This window comes from Jatropha curcas, chromosome 4 (assembly GCF_041381405.1).
Source record: "Jatropha curcas cultivar XTBG-Jc1 chromosome 4, XTBG_Jcur_1.0, whole genome shotgun sequence".
NCBI classification, from domain to species: domain Eukaryota; kingdom Viridiplantae; phylum Streptophyta; class Magnoliopsida; order Malpighiales; family Euphorbiaceae; genus Jatropha; species Jatropha curcas.
The window spans coordinates 30,521,996-30,542,605 of record NC_143154.1 but is presented as its reverse complement, the minus strand read 5'-3'; the positions used below and the strand labels follow the sequence as shown (position 1 = coordinate 30,542,605).

Genomic DNA, 20,610 nt, shown 5'->3' with positions numbered 1-20,610 from the left:
CTTTTTTATTGCTCTTTTCTTTCGAACCCACGATTTCTCTTTCTCTTTCATCGCCTTATCATTTACTCCAACCAGAACCTTCTAGAAACAACAAAACCTAACTCTCTTTCTCTCTCTTCTGTCCTCTCTCTCATTCGCTCTCCTGTGAATTGCGGGATCAACGTGCTTGCTTCTTGCTTGCTCTGCGTACGGTGATGGTCCTTGGGTTAGAAGGGTTGTGTTGTGTATGATAGCTGGAGTTGAAGTTCGGTAACTGTTTGGTTGGAGAGAAAATCCCACCGTTTCTTTACTGGAAAGAGATTCCCTGATTTCTTTTCTTCAGGTGCGATTACTTTCTTTCGTTTAAATCTTCCTAATAGTTTGAACATGTGTAATTTTGTTGTTATTTTCTGAATGCGATAGCTTGAAACTGCTGTACATTTTAGATTTTTTCAGTCTCCATTTGACGAAGTAACTCGCCTACGAAATCACTTCAGCAGTTTTAAATTTGGCTCGCCAGAATAGAGTTTCTCGGTTATTTTTTCCTTTATTTTCCTCGACCTTAGTATAGTTACTCTTTTTCTATCATTGTTTTTTCATTTTCAGTTATTTATTGAATCTGAAACTTTGGTAGAAATTTGATTAATCAATTCGAGCCAGCAAGCCAATAAACTGTCGCTATAGCTGCCTGTTCTATAGGGTTCGGATCTGAGACCGAACCCAATGATGCCATTGCCAGTCGAACAAACCGGCGAATCAACCGCCGCAGGAGGAGGGGCAGGAGACTCGCAGAGGTCTCTTCCTACTCCATTTCTCACCAAAACTTATCAGCTCGTTGATGATCCATCAGTTGATGACCTGATTTCTTGGAACGAGGACGGATCGACCTTCATAGTCTGGCGTCCAGCTGAATTTGCAAGGGACTTGCTCCCTAAATATTTCAAACACAACAATTTCTCTAGCTTCGTTCGCCAGCTCAACACCTACGTGAGTTTCTCTCTCTAGAAACGACTTATTCAAATATTTACTATTTAATATTTATTTTATATAAACTGTTCATTTATTTTATTTCAATCTGTAGGGATTTAGAAAGGTGGTGCCGGATCGATGGGAATTTGCGAACGATTACTTCAGAAAAGGCGAGAAAGGACTACTTCGTGATATTCAGCGACGGAAAATCTCCCCGACGGTTGCAACGGCAGCAACAACGGCTACAGTGACCGTTGCAGCAATTCCAGCAGTGGCGCGTACTGTTTCTCCAACGACTTCGGGAGATGAGCAGGTAATTTCATCGAATTCATCGCCGGTAGCAACTCAGGTGGCTACGCCGCTTCTCCGGACAACAAGCTGTACTACAACGCCGGAGCTTCTAGAAGAGAACGAGAGGTTGAGGAAAGTGAATACACAGCTGAGCCAGGAACTGACTCAATTGAAGGGCTTGTGTAACAATATACTTGCATTGATGACGAATTACGCTTCTGGTCAAGTAGATAGTCATAATAACTTAGCTGAGGGGAAACCTCTAGATTTATTGCCAGCAATGAAGATGGTTGCGCAGCGGGAGGAAACAGACATGGCCATCAGTGGCGGTGCCACGCCGGCGACTACGGCTGCGGAAGAGGCGATGATACCTAGGCTATTCGGAGTTTCGATTGGGGCTAAGCGCATGAGAAAGGATGAGGAGGAACAGAAACAAGCGAATAATCGACAACAGTCGCAAGAAAATGAGTCTACATCCGATGTAAAATCAGAGCCGTTGGATGGAAAGACCGAGCAGAGCAAGCATCACGACCCTTCCTGGCTAGAGCTGGGAAAATGATTGATAAATTTTGATGGATGTGATTATCTGATCTGGAGTGGCATGATGATGATGGTGGCCACCAAAGAGGCGGATCAGAGTGGGATGGAGGGCGGTCAACAATGACACGCAAGCAACTCATTCTGGTTGCTTCTCGAAGCTGGATGATTTGTCTTCTTTGGGAAGCGAATAGTATCAGTAGCTGTCGTTATCCGCTACTGGGGAGTCACTTTTAAGAATGAAGAGTGTCTCAAAACGGTGCGCATAATGAGAGGATTAAAAAGCCTGCACTCACTATTTTCGGTCACCCAACGGGAAATTTGATGAAGGTTTTGTGCCAGGCCGGTTAATATTTGTTGACAGCTATGAGAAGTTTGCTTAGTTGTAATATTTTTACATTAAAATTGGCATAATGTTGCAAATAAAAATAGATTAGATTAGAGATCATCAACTTTAGAATTTGAAAAATGCAGTGTCAATGTGTAATATAAGTATATATCAACCTTTGTAAGTTTACCTGGACAAGTGCATGGAAGCTAATTAGCCCAAATTTGATTCTCGATTTCTTGATTTTCTGCCGAGATGGAAATATCTCGTAGCACAAAAAATAACGGATATTTTGTTGAAAGGATTTCAATATGGCAGGCAGGGTATCTGACTAGTATTGTTCCATATTGGAGTTGATAGAGCTTTTGCTTTCGTCAAGGCTTTGGATGTGAACTTTCAAGGAATCGTGTGCTCACGAGAATCATATTTTTTAAAAATCTACATTTCAAGTCCTTTTCAAGTTTTTACTGGGCTTTTGGCCCAAAGGCCTGCTGACCCACTCCCTACATACTCTGAAAAGTCCAACAAGTTTGGCTGTAGTTAGTATGTACTTGTATTAGTTGGGCCGTGGGAGGAAACTTCTTATTTTATTAGAAGAACTCAAAAGTCTCAAATATTAATGGAGTTAGAAACTTAGACTATCAGTCCCTAGCAAGCATTAAAGCTGAGAGACTTTTAGGATTTCTGGAATATAAATATTACCTCAAAAAGGCGTGAAGGTCCATTGATTTGGCAGCGAAGCAATCGAGGAAAATTATTTCAGGAATTGGTTTAAATTCCTTAGAACCTTCAGACTAAACCTAATTTTTTTATTATTATGGAGATTTCTCCGGACTTGGAATTTAGCCCATTTGTTTTATCTAAATGGAATAATTTCTTTTATTTGTTTAATTAAGATAAGTTTAAAAAGAGAATTCTATTCCTTTTGCCCAATTAATCTCATGAATTGGTTCAGAAATCATCATTAATTACAATCGGGATTGATATTTTTCATATTATATACCTATTATGCTATAGATTTGTACTCTTCAAATTAATATTTTTTGTATGTTAAAATTGATTTGAAAATATCTCTATTTATTTATTTGTACCAAAAAATGATTTTTAATTCATGGTGCTAATATGATGTCACCGTCAATATGTAACCGTTCGTGAGAACATGAATAAAGAAGAGCAATCATGTGGTTCCTGGAAAGTGAAAGGAAAAGGAAACAGAATCCTTTAAGATCATATATCTGCAAAGGTTTTAATCAGTTGTAACTTGGTACAGCTATTGTGATTAACTTTTTGTGCAGTATTTTTGGAAGATTGGTGGACTGAATGACTTTAGTTTTGACTTCATAAGAAATAAGAAAAATAATATTGAATATTCAATTTACAATTTCAATTTTACTTAGTTTTATTTTTCATTTGTAATTAATTTCTCATTTTTCTACTATTATTTAACTTGAATGCTTTCCTACTCGAAAAATAAATTGTAAGGTGACAAGTGGATATTACTATGAGCGCTTACTCATCACCAGTTGACTTCACAATAGGCGCGAAAATTCCATTTCTTCGTATCAGTCACAGAGAAACATCCCTTTTTTAAATTTCAATCACCATTTCCACATACGAAACTGCACTGTCAGTAACCTTAGAAACTCCCAAGAACTCTCTTCTCCACATTTCCTTCCTCTTATTTCTCCATATATATACGCATAACAGAAGACAAGATAGAATATTCTAATCTTTTTCCTTCGATCATCTCTTCTTAACTAACCTTTAATTATTTTAGTTATCAATGGAGATCACAGTCATATCAGCTCAAGGTCTCAAGAGCAAATCTTCAGGCCCTTTCTCTCACCGTCTCCGCCCCTTCATCACCATCACCACTTACCCATCAACTCCATTCAACGGTAATAAGAAGTGCCATGTTTACTCTACAAGAATTGATGATCAAGGAGGAGTTAATCCCACCTGGGGTGATAAATTTCATATGCCTATCGATACTGCTTTTCTTGCTAACAGATACAACTGTATATGCCTTGAGCTCTACACCAAAAGGCTTATTATGGGAAAAGTTTTATTAGGTTGGTGCCAAATTCCGGTCACTGATATTGGGTTCCCTCCGGTAAATTCGGTTAAACACTTGAGTTACCGGATACGTGCCAGAGATGGTACAAGAGGTCACGGGACTGTCAATCTTGCCATTAAGTTAACTGGGTGTCAACCGGTTGTCGGACAAAGATTAATCTCAGATTCAGATAATCATCATCAAAAGGATTCTGATACTTGTGAAACGGTGATTGGTATTCCGGTGACTGTCTTTTCACATTTGAATATTTGTCGATGATAAGTTGTAATTCGTAAATCACCAGTCAGTAGGTTGTACAAAGCTGGCAAGACTTGCCCAGGATATATGATTCAACCATAAAAATGGTTTATGAATTTTTTTCCCTTTTCTGGTTTTGGATTTATTGGGCACTTCTACTTTCAAAAACATTAACAAGTAAAATAACTTTTTTTATTACTAAGAAATTAATTTCTAAATTATAATTAAATAAACTATAAGGTTTTAATATTAACACTTTGCTTCATCAATTTTGGAAGACCAGAGTATTGATAAAATCATAACTTAGAGATATTATAGTTAATTTTTAGAAATAAAGATCATCATATATTAATTTTAACTATAATTAATGGATTAATTTATCATTTTCAGTATTAACAAACCTTATCATCTTAAAAATTTCAGATAAAAAGAGGGGGAAAGAAAGAAACAGCAACTGTTGCTCTTATAAGATGCGTATGGCCGTGGATCAACAAGGAAAGATGGGTTTAGATTCTATTGTAGCTCCTGTGAACAGAAGAACATACAAAATTATCATAAATAGGGGATCCAGTCCAGGTCTAGGACAGAGGCTTGACCTTTGCAGATTGGAAGAGACAATTAGCACATGGCTATGTGGGTCTGTATTTTTCCCTTGCGCAGTATTTTCCTGGAATTTAGCTAGTTGACTTGGTTTACTTGATGTGATTTTTCCGACTTTGTTCCTTCTTTTTTGTTTTTATCAATGCATGACTAAATCAAATCCATTAATGGAAAAAACCAAATACCGCTAATGCGGCGCCGCACTCTAGAGTCTAGACGGTGAGATGCAACCCAACTGCACATAAATAATCAATTAATTATAAAAAATATGAAAAATATTATTACCTCTTGTCATATTTAAAATTTTTTATTTTTTAAAAAAACTCAGTAAATTTATCTAAATTATTGAGTAAATTAATTATATTAACTTTAATTTAATATTTATTTTCTAAAAAAATTATTAAATTGAAATTTATTAGTTATATACAAATGGTAAAATATGAAAAAAAAAAATTATTCTTCCTTAAAACTACAAACGTGACAAATATTTTAAACAAATTATTTCCTCAAATGTGTGACAAGTGAACTCACCATTGAGAGGTCTTAAATTATCCCATTAACCATAAGTTTTCATCAATGGATTGAGAAAATCGACCTTTTTGAATAATTTATCATGTTATTTTTGATCCATTAAGTCTCACAATAAATAAAAAATAATAATTTATTTATAGAATTTGGATTATCTTACTATAATATGAGGACCAACACAACCCACTCTCTTTTTTTCTCAAATTTAATTTGTTCGATCGGCCTAAAGTTCTCTTAAAACCTAGCGAGTATTTTTTAGAATGAAAATCAAACCTTGAATAATTAATTATTATAACCTAAAAAAGCCACTAACTTTCGAATAGTAATAGGTCAAAAACAATTTTACACACGACACGGCAGCTAAAGAGTCACAATGCATCAGCGCAAGCTTAGCAAATAAATAAATAACAAAAGCTTAGAAATTGGACGGCCGTAACAGTTTTCCATGGTAGATTGCTTTACTTCAAATCGACGCCTCTGCTTCAGATTCCTACTCCCCTTCCCCTTCGTGTGGAAACCTGACTTTTGAAAGACTAATTTAATGCAATCTCTTGTCCTTGAAGACAAGGAAGAAGCGCAAGCCAGACATGAAACATGAATCGGTGGGTTACAATCCAAAGAAAATACATATATATATATATATATATATAAAACAGGCAACCAGCTTGTATTGTTGGCCCCACCTAACCAAACCAATTGGTACTACCCATATCACTTCAAGGAACAGAAGCAAGTGTGAATTATTAAGCATCGCTGCTGACTAAGCTTTATGGATGGATGGAAAACTGAGCCAAAATGATAAAATCATTTTCACCTTTAAGGCAGAAGAAAAAGTAATCCCACTTTTGACAAATGTAGAATCAAACAAAAGCAAGGAAAGAACGGCGGCCAATTCTCTGTGCATATGTTTTCGCCTGTAGACAATCTTTAAGATTGCATAACATCAAATCTAATCATTGATGATTTTCTAATTACCCCAGAAACAAATTCTCATTGCTAAACCTGCCAGTGAACCGTCACTAATTTTTTCTAATCTATAAATACATGAGTGTATACCAACAGATTGCTGTGGATTTACACTCAACTATGAATCTCAGTGGTTGATGAATTTCCATTTACATACAAAAATTGGCTTGCTGGGAATGTAATGGTGTCTCAATGAGTCATTATGCTCCCTGCTGTAGATGCAAGGATGAACTTCAATTTGTTCTCTTGGATTTAACAATAGAATTTAACTTACCTTTCTGAAGTACCAAGTTGAGGTACTGGTTAGTGGTTACCGTGCAACATTCCTGATCTCAGATGTTGCTTCTTGAAGTTTCTTCTTTATTGATTTGAAACTGCTCTGACCCTTTTTGGTCCAATGAGTTGAGTAACTTCGCTTGAGAATATCCGATATAACAGGCGATCTAAAAGTTGAATCTTGAGATGGAGTGTCATCATACTCTGCACCCAAAAACAGCAAGAATTAATTGCGCTTGCAACAGAAATTAAATGTTAAGCATAATCAATGCTACCTGTGGCTCGAGTTGCTTAGGATAATGAGGTACAGTTAGAAAAATTTAAAAGACAAGCAAATAAGGCTGCCAGCAAAAGAACCATGAAAAAATAAATGAACTGCATTCATCTTGCCAACCCTACTCTGCGTGAACAATATCCCCGAATCCACAATGATGCCGCTTGGGGTGCAGGCGGCAGGAAGGGGAGAAGGTAGAAATTAAAGTTTGACTGGTAGAGGTACACCACATGATGCATATGAAATGGAATTATCAAATATCATAGCGAACACTATGCTTTGATACTATCCAATTGGAATGGATAAATCACCTGAAGACATGGGAAGCTGATATTGCTGTTTTAGGAACTTGGAAGCCTCTCTGTCTTTCTTGTGGCACAGGACTCGTACTAAAGTTTGAGCATCTTCCAAGCGCGTCTGACCATGTTTATCTGAATCCAATCTCATTGAGATGTGTTCGCTTGCATGCATCAACATTTTAATAATGGTTTCAGTCTGCCAAAACAGCAATTGTTCAAACTGCCAGTTCCAAGTATTCAGTAACAAAAAATAAATCCTCAATCATATTAGCTACCCAACCTGAAGAGTAAATAAGCCAAGTATCCGTTGAGCAAATTTTGCTTCCTTTTCGACTAATGAACGAGGAAGGCCTTCTCCATCAGCTATAAAGAAATCCTAGAAAAATAATTGATAGCAAAATAATGTATTAAACCCTCTGGCAACTCCTTCAATGAATTTGGACAACAGGCCTCAAAGTTGGATTTCCCAAGTTGAAAGTTTTTCCATAGACGAAGTTTAACATGCAACAATACGACGTGGAAAGTGAAGCTTCTTGAAAGCACATTCATCAAGAATTTGCAAGGCATCTAAGCTTTTATTAAAGATTAGGAAGGCATCACTTCAAATAACAAGTACAGAAGCTCTTATTAAATTTTACCCCCAAAAGAAAAGTTTCCATGTGACTTCACAAACTTAGAGAGAGAGAAAGAGAGAGAGATACCTTCAACAATTTAAAGTCATCTTCCATCATACAAACATCTGAATCAGAAAATGCACGAGAAGGGCCTCCATCCAACAATACCCAAATGTAGGCTTCCTGTCAAAAGCATACAAGATTCAAGCTACTAAGAAAGGTGTCTCAACATACTAGACAATGAAATGAGATTTGTACCAACGATGCTCGAAAGATGCTTAACACCACAATGTCTCTGAGAGTATCATCAATCAATCCACATATGAGATCGAGTACCTACATCATTACCTCTTAAGTTGAGAAAATAAATACAGAATTTGCAAAAATTGTAACAATTAAAAATTTGTTATCTGAGTTTCATTAGCTCAAGGCATGGGCATATACACATAAAAAACTGTAGTAGTGTACTTTAACATCTTATACTACAAACATTATAGTATAAAACTTTGAGAATGTGTGAGTGTGCTTTAACAACTTACAGCGTCAACATGAGGAAGCAAACCTTCCAAACGAGAATTTGCAACCTCACCACGATATAAATGAAATAAGAATTTGTCTCTCAGATCCCAAAACACAACTCTTGCTCCTGGAAGTTACAGTTTACAGAAACAAATTAAGTTTATTTCCCTGTCAGTATCAAATACCAAGGAAACAAAAGCAGTGTATGTAATAAAGTAAGGATGCTCCATACGTAGAACGAATCTAGTGCTGGAAAATTGAGAAAAAAAAAACACAATAAAAATTTAAAAACAATATGATAAACAAAGACCGTAGACTGATGGCAAGGTTATCTATTACAATAGACTATAAAGCAGCTGAATTGTGATGTTGAAGTATCTGTAAGTTTAAGGCTCTTTGCAAAGATGATCATATCAGATTTGAGGATTAATAACTAAAACTAAAAAACGTTACAGAAGAAGAAGAAAAATGAAACTGAAGAAATAAACTATACTCATGGGATTATTAATTATCCTTCACTTCATAAAACTATGATTCACTAATATATTTAAATCCAAATTAACTTAGCAAACTTACCAGCAAAGGCACAGAATTTGTTCATAGCATCTGTTGCAGTTTCCTTGATGATGCTACAAGTGGTTGCAAATAGTGCGTCGATAGCTTCAGTGGATGTTAGTGAAGTACTCTCTTCTTGTGGCTCATTGTTTCCTGCATTAAGTAGATTTTATCTGTAAGAAACCATAGGTATATATATATATAAAAACTCAAACACACATACCAATTTACACTTTGGACATCAGTCGTAATTTCTCTTGGATAAAGTTCAATGTCTAACAGATATACATGCATAGCAAAAGAGGTTCTCCAACACACACACACACAAAAGGAAAAAAAAGAAAGAAAGATGACTTTCCACGGAATAAAGAGGGAGTTAAAATCACATATTATGCTTCTCACTGTTACCAGTGGAGAATGAAAACAAGGGAAGAAAAGACTGATTTATTGTAGTCCAATGGGTTAGAAGCTGGAACCCACTTAGAGTTGACATAGCACTTCATAGAAAATAAGATGAACTTAGAATTAAGATCTTTTAGATGTTCATTTAAGTACCCAAATAGTTGATGCAAACTTCAGAGCTAGTAGAGAATTTGATGTAGCCTGCTCTTTTTTTTTTAACAGATATTTCTGTTATTGCACATCTTGGAGGAAAAGAAAAATGAATGGTAAGTAATTAGCTCTCGGATTTTACTGATCTCAACCCCGACACAGTCCTTAATCACCTTAGCCTTTTCCATCTGCATGTTATTGCAGTCATTCATATGATACAAAATGGTAATATGCTGTTTGTATTATCCCTTTCTTTTGTTATGGCCAAACTTATTGACACAGAAACTCATATTTGTAAAATACAGGAGATCTTTTATCAAAAGTCTAGAGATAGCAAAACTTACTCCATCTTGAGGTATGAGATGGCTTGATCAGTCCCCAAGATTTTCTAATTCCGTCTTCTAGCGTGGTAATTTGTTTCTGAATATACTGCAGATAAAAAACGACAGACAAAAGAATCTATTAATCAAACAAAACATGCACCTTCAACATGCCAAAAGTTCTAGCAGGGGACAAAAAAGATTTACAGACCTACATAAGTAGGAAATTTTGTTATATTACAGCAAAGTTCAGGTTATAAGACAAGAAAATATGTCTTGTTTATGTCATATCAAGGCAAGTTAATCTATCACCAGGGTTTTCCAAGGCTTTTTTTTCCTTTTGAATTCTTTGTACATAGTAATTTTATAGGTCTTATTGTTAAGACAAAAGATGCACTTACTTGAAGGGTATTCAACCTAATGCAGAGTTTTGGAATTGTTAACTCATTCAACTTATAGTTCACATTATTGTCCAAAGATGCACACTCCAGAAGCCTTTTCTTAATCACCGGAATAACAGTCTCCGTATAGCGAGTTAAAGGGGGAGCAGAGGGGTAGAGATGATGCTTCTCAACTGCAATATTAAAAATATTACGGTCAATATCTTGCAGTAAACTAGGATTAAGATTAACAATCCCATTAGTACAATAAAAACTCATGATATTTGGAGAAAAAAGTTCTCTCAATTTCTTCATGAATTAGCAAGTCAGAAAAGCAGTAGAGAAACTATTTCAACAGAAAAATAAAGCTTGGGAATAAGAAAACTTATGCTTCATGATAAGAAACACATTGTAGATCCAAGAATGATAACCACCACCACAAAACCCTTATCCATCCAGTTCAACTAAGCTCATGCCAAGCTACTGGAGTCAGCTATATCAATATGTTTTCTATGACTTGGAAAATCCTGTCAATAAAAAATGGGAAGGGGGCCAAGGAGAAGAGGCTTCAAAAAGGCACAGAAGCAGATATTAGAAGGGGAAGCTATCAGCTTTACAACATGTATCTCCAGTCCATATATATATATATATATATGAGCTACTCGAAGCAGAAAGTCAATGAATTATTCGTACATCCAAGTTTTTCCTTCTAGTTGCATGGTAGGAAATTCCAGGAGAAATGGATCCGGTGCTACACTATATACAGCAAAGAACATTCTACTTCCAAGACAAATAACTATGCCTTGGAAAATTACCAGCAAACCAGAAAAATATAACTGAAACTCTTGGAACATCCATTATTTCCAAACTCTTCATAATTTTTCAGAATTCTGTATGCTAGCAAAATAATCTCATTTATTCTATTTGTAATGCATCAACTTCTTTGTTAGTCTTGTGCTATCTTACTATCTATCAACTCTTAAGGATCACTTCACAGTTATGACAGAAGTCTTAATCAACTTAGATCAACCAAGTGGTCCAAGCCCACAGAACAACCAACAAATCCTCACATTGTGTATGCCTAGTGTCTCATCATCTCAGAGATAAAGCAAAAGGTAATTGAAAAGAATTGCTAATTTTCAATTGCTAGTTTCAACTTTCAACTGCATGAACCCTTTATCATAGCAATGAATCAACTTGACATGCATATTTCAAAAACTTGCTAAGTCTAATTTTGGAGTCATCAGTATACTTCAAAAACTTGATTTGAGGTAATAGGAACAAAAGTAGCCGCTAAAGACATTATCCAGGAAGGAGCACATTGGCCTCTATAGCTGATGACACATTAGCATTCATCCACACGTCCATATGTCTACGCATAGAGAGAGAGAGAGAGAGAGAGAGAGAGAGAGAGAGAGAGAGAGAGAGAGAGAGAGAGTGTATTAAAGATTATAATATCATTTTAATTTTTTTCAAAATACAGGATTGCAAAAAATAATAATAATAATAACCATACCTAAGTGGTTGAGCATTTTCAGCAAATATGTGTCTAGGCTGTGGAAAATTATAGATAATAGAGCTTGTAGATGGGTAATATCCATAGGAAGATTCAACCCAAAGAACTGATCCACAGTCTGCAAGTTAAATCGGACGTATAAGCAAAACTCATTGAAATGAAAATATACCTACAACAAATTTACAATTAAATAAACAATCGAAATATTTTTTTTTTAAATTGCATAGAAACTTGTACATGAGGACGTGGGTGCATGTGCAAGGACATTTCCATGCATCAACAATTTTCTTTTTGACATTTTTAACTGCTTAAATGAAAAGAAAATGCAAAATCTCTAGAACATGAAAACAGAACTTAGTGCAGGTGGAGCCATCCAACAAAATGCAACTTCTTTATGAAGTAGCCAACATCTGAATTTTCTAAAATGCTATAAGGAAATTTTCTTGGATGTTATCATGCAAAACAAAATCTCGGAGTGTTTACCTCCTCTATGATCCTGAAAACTTCTACTATAGATGCTGCCTGTCGTTGATGAAAGGATAAAGGCTCCCAATCCTGTAGAAGCTCATAAATAAACTGTTGGTTAAATTGTTCTCCAAATCTACCCATACATCTCTGAAAAGGATGCTGATAGTATGCTTCCCTCATGCGTACACACATCAAAATTTGATAGTATGCTTTCATCGATGCTTTAGGCAAAATAATATTGTCTTAGACACATGCAATATCACAGTATCGAGCACGATGGATTCACATTATGCATTGCTGCCACGAACAATTCCAGTTACTTGATTCATTGGGTAAGACAGTATGCTTGAAATCACAGGGAGAATTCACAACAGTCCCACCACACAATTTTCCTTCTCTGTTTCCTACTTCCCTTCCCTCCAAGTTTTAAATTCATGTACCTTGACAACAGACCTAGACAATAATCCTGCACCAGATGACATATTGCATGTTTTTTAGAACTAACCTCAATATCAAAAGCACGTCCAGTCCATTCCAGAATATGAGCATGCTGAGATATCACCCAATCCAGAACAAGTGGTGCGGAAACTTGTCCAATCTGCCACAAGATAAGCAAAAGTTTCTTGAAAAAAGAAAGAGCTGTAAAATAGTATCAAATTACAACCAAGTGCAGGAAAAGCATCACAGAATGATATAAGCCAAATGAAAAGAGGCTCTTTAAAAATACAAAGCAATGCAATATAAAAACCACTATACAATATTCGCATAAAGTTTGTAAATTAAGTGGCTCCTGACCTCATAATGGTCCAAAACTTGATTGGAGTGAAGCAACCTATCTGTTCCCAGAGCAGTCGTATACAGCTGAGTCAAGTAATTGTCCAACATTTCAGCAGCAGATAGAACTGATCGAGCATCTCCTGAAAGAGAGGACACTCCCTTAAGGAATGGTTTCTGCATATTGACAACAACAGAGTGGAAATCGAGGTAGAAGATTGGTAAATTTACACCAGCAGTAAGTAGAACAGGATAATTTAAATAAAATAAATACACAAACAAACCAGTCTTTCCCCATAAAATTGATGCAATAGAACAACTGATGTCATCAGGGATTCGGGACACCATTGATGCAACACTGGCCAAAAGACATTGAACTCTCTTTCAGCAATCAATTTTAGTTCCTTAGCAAGCATGGCTAATGGATGCATGCCTTGTACTTTAGATTCAAGATCCACTTTACTTGCAACCTAACATCATAGATAATCAACTTCAAATAAAGAAATGAAAATGGATGATAAATATAAACTGAATTCAATTCAAGAATTACTTTTTTTTCCCTATAATAATACCAATAGAAGAAAATAGAATGGAAAATGTAAAACAAGTATAGAATGTTATATGACTCACCCTCATAATTACAGCATTGATGGACTTCTTCACAAGAGATTTAAGTTTTCTAGAAACAGTAGCACTTGAAGCACTCAATTCTGATAGCTGCATACGCAAGACCAGGAAAGATTATTTCCAATTTTCTTCTCTGCCATAGCAATAAAACTAAATTTGACAGTCACCAAATTCAATGCCCCATAAGAATGAAGAATATAGACCTAACAACATATATGTATATGCAATCCATATATTCTTTAAATAAACAAACATATGCATGGAAGATGATGACATCCCAAATTCAACCAGTAATTGGTCCTAATTGTAAAAATAACACTAGTACCATTTGGTATTCCTACTCCAGAAAACCCATTTCATGTGTTTCAACTTTCAAATACTCCAAGTTTTCCCAGTTTGTCCCACATCACATCCATCATGTATTTAACATACACTGCAGAAAAAACCAACCTTAATTTCATCACGATCCTCAGAAGTAAGAAGTCCAACCACTGACACAAGGATCATCATTGTTTTGAAATAACTAGGTTTCTGAAGGGGAAAAGAAAAGGTCCACTAATTAGGAAGAAAAACAATGGAAATATGAGCATGTTTTACAAAATATAAAAAAACAATACCAAGGGTACAACAAATGTAAGAAATTAAAAGTCATGACCATACGCTCCCAAGTTTTGCATCAATCAAAACAACGAACTCCTTATTCGTGCGTATGCATGTATATAACATAAGCATTTACAAGTTATAAAATGAAGAGCAAAGAACACAACACGCATTCTCTTATTCTCTTGTATGCTCAAGTTAGTGACCTAGGCAGCATCAAAATACATGGAAAATCATATCAGCTCCAATGTTCCAAGGAAAAGATAGAAAATGTCGAAACTGATTTGCAAGTGTCTGTAGTGCATTTAGCCCAAAAACAAATAAATCAATGAGCTATTGTGTGATAACCTATGTGGGGCAAGAATGACACTAAGAAAGCAGGCTATTTAATGGAAAAAACTAGAGAAATCCAAACATTCAGCAATTGCTTATATCAGACCGTGGGATATGATACAATAAACACTGAGGAATAGCAATTACCTGACTAAAATGCAGATGATAATCTTGTAGTGTATTGTCACACCAAATGCTTATTGAGACAAATACACCCTGCACTAAATTTAACTTTAATTCATGCCCATCATATTGCCTTGAACATACTAGGCTGTTCATATACTGCTTCTCCTTTCCATCAGCTTCTTCAGCAGATGAAACTTTTTGCAACTCAAGAACTGCATTTTCTAAAAGCACGCCTCCATCTGACTCCACAAACTTCAAAAAGAAACTCCATTAGAAAAAATGCTAAAAGATCATCCTCAAGTCATTAATTTGCATGTGAGAATATCTGCACTATTATAGCAAGCAATGCAAGCATTGAAGCCGCTTGCATTAAGAAGACAGAATGAGAACGATGTCATAACAATAGCTACTAAGGAAAAGCAACAAAAAAACAGGATCGCATGGATATCATCCTCTTTAATAAACCTAAACTCTAATTTGCTAGCTGCCCACATTTATTATAATCTTAGTTCATGAGTTCAACGATATTATCACATAAAACATATGCAATTTCTAATTTCAGGCATGGATATAAGATATACCTGTTGAAAAAGGACCCACCCATATAATGCATTATGCACTTTTTGAGTGATGCCTAATGTAGACCAGGTTAATTTTATAAGTGATAAGAACTCAGCAACTTCCTGCATTTTCATAGCAAAACTGAGCATCATCCACACCAAATTACAATGACACAGCAAAATGGCGTTGCTATAATGAAGATAAGGACCTACCTCTATGAGTTGGCCTTCATCAAGAACGTCAAAGACACCAAAAAGTAATTTCTGATAAAGTCTTGTGTTCAAGTGATAGCTAGCTGTCCAATAAAATGTTTCACCTTGGATGCCATATCGCCCAGGCAAAGATGACAAATTTGCAGCAACTTGTCTAATAGATGCTAGAACTGCAACGCGCTCTGAAGGTGACATTATATCATCCCACTCCTATAGCATCCAGAAAACCAAACAGATAGAGAAGGGGAAATATGTTAACCTAATATCATTTAATTTTCAAGAATCCACCATACCTTCTCATCTCTGATCTTTGCAACATGGCTTCTGATGGTTAGATGTTCAGTTGTCATGATATTAGCAGAAAAACAAAGAAATTCTTCTAATACATTTGCCTGCATGCATAATTGCAAACAGAATGGTAAATTTAAAGCTTAGAAAACCTTCAGATTTCATTTTCTGGTTACATCAAATGACTACCCCACCCCAACAATATGTGCACATAGTTAAAGAACCACAACCCGAGGCGGAGGGAAAGTACAAGGTACTTTATTGCTTAGTCACAAACATCATATATAGCATCCACAGAAACATGGTGTTACAACTTCATAACTATGTGCAACTGGACCCAAATAGTTAACTAGCTGAGGAGCTCTTAACATGAATCGGAAAGAATGCTTTCCTAGAATTAATCCCTTTATCATACATAGGAATCAACATCATACTACACAAAGATCGGGCCTGACTATAAGGCAGAATGGACTGGCCATTTGGAATTTGTTCAACAATGAAATTATAGAACAGCAACTGGGACTGTCATGCCCAAGGCATGATGAAATGGACAGGACAATATGGTGTCAATATGTTGCAGCCTACAACTCAACCACCCCCCCCCCCCCCCCCCGACACCACAAAAAAAAAAAAAAAAAAAAAAAAAACTGGGGCCCCTCTCCCCCCTACAAAGGAAGAGTTCCACCATCTAAAGTTTTACAATCAAATGTCTTACCAGCAGTTCAAGGTGAATATGCACATTCTAAAAATTTATGGGGAAAAGTCCAATAGTTAATACATAAATACATTATGAAGACAACTATTATTAAATATATCCACATATCTGTGAGTGTGTCTTTACCGTGTTCACAATGAACTACAGGAAGCACGATCTCTGCAATTATGAGAGCAGGTGACATTCTTTATATGCCATATTATAAAGAATGCTTGAACGTGTCAGACCAGGTTTATATGGAAAAGAAAATAGAATAAACTAATAAATTTAACCCACACCTGCCTATTCTTCCATTGCGCATAGGATTTTTCATTACGAAAATCAGACTTGAAAATTCCATTCAAAAGCCCAACGGAGACACGAGGAAGGTCAATTTGTCCATTCATTCTCCTCGCTGCCAATTGCATCAAATTTCGCCTGATGCAAGCATCCATTGCTTCTGAAATCTAGTAAAGAAACACTATTTACTTTGGAAATTGAAATAACAGTTTAGCCAGGAAATATACGCAGAAGCTAAATTTTTCTATTAATTGATAAACCTATAAAGACACATTTATTCGTGATTTTTCTTTTTCCCTCTTTCAGAGCAGGTTTATTAAGTAATTCCTAAGGGGATGATCAATGAGATCAAAAGATAGACAGCAATTTCCAGGGCAAATAGAAATCTCTTTAATGCTTAAGCACCTCGACTTGTAGCTTAGAACATAATAAATTGAAACTCCAAATTAGAAACAACAAACTTAACAGCCTAAAAACTATTAGTTATCTCTTAGGGAGGGTTACCAAGATAATATTGCAAATGATTTAAGTTTAACATTTTCTGTGATCCATTTCTTCAACCAAAAACTAGGGCACTTTGTTTTACCATTTTAACATGGCCAAATAACCAAAAGTTTTTGTAAATTTTCCGGTTTTAACAATACCAGTATGATTTTGGAAATTAGTTCCAATTTTAGCCAACTAAATCACTTATCAAAATTGAAAACAAATAACAATATCCTATTAGTAATTAGAATCGATAAACAAGGAAAAACACACTTCAAAAGCTAGTGTGTCAGGTTGGGAAGCCAAAATCCATATAAATTTCATGCCAATGTCTACCTTCAATGCGAAACCAGAGCTCATACCTTACAACTCGGATAACAACAATCTCACCATGCTCTGTTATCCTGGCCCCACCCGGACTAATTATGCACTAGCTTCCCTAGTCTTGGCGTGAATGTTGCTATTCCTATGTCACCACCTGTGTTGTACAATTGCAACTGTGGACATCTCTAGTACCAAGAGATATAAACTTTGAAAAAACCACACCAAAAAATGCTAGTTTATTACTAGATTTGGAGAGCCCAAGTCCGTATAAATTCCATACAAAAATTATATTCCTTGAAGGTGAATCCAACTCTCATACCTACAAACCAGGATCATAAAAAATAACACCTCCCTCTCGTCTCTCTTTCTGTCTCCATCCCCAACCCTCTTTCCTCTTTATAAAACAAGCCTTTCTGAGAAAAAAGAAGAGAAAGCTTAAGGGAATATATTGGAAGTCTTTCTGGTCAAAAACCCCAAAGAGACAGCAGTGCACAATCCTCAAAGAAATCAAGTTCCAAAGAAAGAAGAGACTCAAGGAGACTTACACCTAAGGATTTCACTTTAATGTGTTAAATCTTAACTTTTTCCACAGTCCACCAGAGAACGCAATAAATGAATTATCCTTGCCACTTTCATATGCCAGATGGCACTGGTATGAATCTCATGCCTGTGCTAGTCTATTGAGAGGCATTTGTGAAACTAGAATGAAATTCACCCTCCAAATATTATGATAAGAAGTTACATAAAGCAAGGATAAAGAGAGAGTATAAAGAGGGGAAATGAGGGTAGGAGAAAGAAAAGAAAAGTTATTTATTATATTCTGACTGGTTGGCTAATTGCGTCCAATTTCCCAAAGTTGGTCAACATTGGAAAAAATGCTCAAATGTCAGGTCTTTTATATGCTGATCTGTACAAAAATAATTAATATACAAGCATATACTAAGACAAAAAGAGCGCTGTTAAAATACTGGATCTAAACAAACAATAAATACTCCTAAAAGTTCATTTAAATTGTAGATTAGCATTATGGAAATATCTATTTGTTGAGTGTTTAAACCATCACTTCCATTTCAAAAAAGACAAGAAAAAGAGTGATCTTACTGCTCACCTGCATCTGAACACGAACAGTCTGCAAGAGCTCTGAGTGTCTCCCTAAAGACTCAGATTGAGGAAGCATTTTTTCCCTTCTACTTTTAGATCCAGACAAAAATTTGGAACTCTTTTCTTTCTTTCTATTGTCAGTTGAATTCCCTTCAACCCTACATGCAAAGAATACCATGATGGAACAAGAAAACAAGTGCAAGAAAGAGCTGATACATGCACATCATGAATGGACATTAACACATGCAAACATGCGAAGAGAACGAGTGAGAAAGTTTACCTGGACATAAATATAGATGCAAGCAATAACTCATAGGCTGATTCTCGCAAGTCATCATCAGATAATCCTTCAAAAATCCTGAGGTTACGTATCAGTTTACTCAAAGGATAAAATGCCAATGCTGTATGAATATAAAAATTTTCATACAAGGGGAAGAAGGATAAAACAACGCAGTCAATTTTATTTTTCCAATCACAATTATTAGTTTGTATGGCACCTCATTTTTCAATTCATGAAGAAATGCAAGTTACTAACTGATACCTGTGTTCAGGCTTGGTAACCCAAGTGGAGGAATTTCAGAGTTTCTTCTGTGCTTAACAGGAGCATTTGTTCCTACTTTATATCTAGGACTAGATTCATCCCCAAACAATGTGGCATTCTCAAAGCGTGACCTTTCCATCAGACTTGATGATTGTGATGCATTCTTGGTTTGGTGCGCACTAACCGGAGGCGGCACATGCCTAGGAGGAGATCCAGCTAAATCTGGATCAGAAACAAGAAAAAAGGAGTTCCTCGTCTGTGAACAACTCTGCAAATTCAATCCCAAAAGAGAAGGAGAAGAAGAAGTTAAAGTTGCCGAAATTTAACATTGCAACAAACAATGAATAAAAGATATTCTCTCAAAACCAAAGGCAAGCACAAGTTCATGCAAAAATTAGTGCGAAATACTACAACTGTCTTTAATCCCATGCCACACAACCAAGTGTATCGCCAGCATTCTTGCAGTATCCCCGAAAATTCCCAGAAAACAAATACCGTTTCAGTTCCATTACCAAACAACACAATTTCAGTTCTAATTAATTAACCATTAGAAGCCAAAACTTTGTGACCATCATAATAATGTACCTTCCCATTTTAATTACCTAAAGAAAATGGCCAAAAAACGAGACAAAAAACTACATCAGAACCGCAATTCAAGTTCCATCATCTCCACAATCACCATCCAAGCATATAAGCATAATTTAAGCAACATTATGTACACATATCAGCGAGAGTGAATAATAATAAGCTTTTATTACCGTAACAGGATAAGACGATTCGACCAGGTACTTGTTAGTCGCTTCAGTAACATCTATAACACCACCTGTAAAAAAAATAAAAAATAAATAAAAAAGAGCAATTAACCAAGTCATGGAGCAGAATTATTCGCTAAACACAGTCCCCGAGAATTCAGCCACTAAACACAATTCTTAAAAATTCAGCATCCAAGCAGAGCAATGACTAGTTATTAATTTTCTACTTTTCCAAATGGAAACGGAAGCGGAACTTTTTGTCACCTGATTTTAGGCAGTGGAGAATATAATCGGCGCTGACAGAATCAAAATCGATATTAGAGAGAGAATTGATTGGACCGGATGGAGTTCGGAGCTCTTTGATCAAACCAGAAGATAAGAGAAACTCTAATAGCTTCCGGCGATCGCGACGGTGACGTTGCAAAAGAGCAGCCTGCTCCATCTACACACTATACTAGAAGGTTTTGGAGTGGGTAAAGTAAACATGAACGGAGGACCGCAGGTGCCGTTGCTGCAGTGCCTTGCTGCTCTTAGTCATTAGAAAGGTACATCTTGGGGAGCGCGAAAAAAAAAAAAGACGGTAAAAGGACGTTCTTTTTCCTGTTT

At 35.9% G+C, this 20,610-nt stretch overlaps 3 protein-coding genes across 10 annotated transcripts; 2 read left to right on the top strand and 1 right to left on the bottom strand.

Moving 5' to 3' along the window:
* Positions 1–18: 18 nt before the first annotated feature.
* AT-HSFB2B (winged-helix DNA-binding transcription factor family protein) lies at positions 19–2,327 on the top strand. 4 transcript variants are annotated; one of them, XM_012231582.4, is made up of 3 exons: positions 19–322; positions 614–966; positions 1,061–2,327. In XM_012231582.4, exons 2-3 carry the CDS (start codon positions 703–705, stop codon positions 1,796–1,798), a joined length of 1,002 nt encoding a protein of 333 aa, XP_012086972.1. In that variant the 5' UTR covers positions 19–322; positions 614–702; the 3' UTR covers positions 1,799–2,327. The 4 variants fall into 4 exon arrangements, with proteins under 4 accessions (XP_012086972.1, XP_012086971.1, XP_037494742.1 ...); XM_012231581.4 differs by having other exon boundaries at positions 586–966; XM_037638814.2 differs by having other exon boundaries at positions 436–966.
* Positions 2,328–3,704: 1,377 nt separating this feature from the next.
* LOC105646059 (BON1-associated protein 2) lies at positions 3,705–4,563 on the top strand. Its single transcript, XM_012231827.4, has one exon. The coding sequence runs from the start codon at positions 3,888–3,890 to the stop codon at positions 4,437–4,439; it is 552 nt and encodes a 183-aa protein (XP_012087217.3). The 5' UTR covers positions 3,705–3,887; the 3' UTR covers positions 4,440–4,563.
* Positions 4,564–5,832: 1,269 nt separating this feature from the next.
* LOC105645857 (DNA topoisomerase 4 subunit B (DUF810)) lies at positions 5,833–20,579 on the bottom strand. 5 transcript variants are annotated; one of them, XM_012231583.4, is made up of 26 exons: positions 20,269–20,578; positions 20,011–20,075; positions 19,253–19,520; positions 18,992–19,058; positions 18,719–18,869; positions 16,800–16,967; positions 15,812–15,910; positions 15,519–15,728; positions 15,327–15,428; positions 14,767–14,997; positions 14,137–14,217; positions 13,690–13,776; positions 13,344–13,529; positions 13,081–13,236; positions 12,791–12,883; positions 12,301–12,372; positions 11,818–11,935; positions 10,323–10,495; positions 9,946–10,030; positions 9,071–9,202; positions 8,515–8,621; positions 8,234–8,311; positions 8,063–8,158; positions 7,642–7,737; positions 7,374–7,557; positions 5,833–6,992 (listed from the first exon to the last, which is right to left on the bottom strand). In XM_012231583.4, exons 1-26 carry the CDS (start codon positions 20,444–20,446, stop codon positions 6,823–6,825), a joined length of 3,453 nt encoding a protein of 1,150 aa, XP_012086973.1. In that variant the 5' UTR covers positions 20,447–20,578; the 3' UTR covers positions 5,833–6,822. The 5 variants fall into 5 exon arrangements, with proteins under 5 accessions (XP_012086973.1, XP_020539590.1, XP_089576959.1 ...); XM_020683931.3 differs by lacking the exon at positions 14,137–14,217 and having other exon boundaries at positions 20,269–20,579; XM_089720833.1 differs by lacking the exon at positions 15,812–15,910.
* Positions 20,580–20,610: the final 31 nt, after the last annotated feature.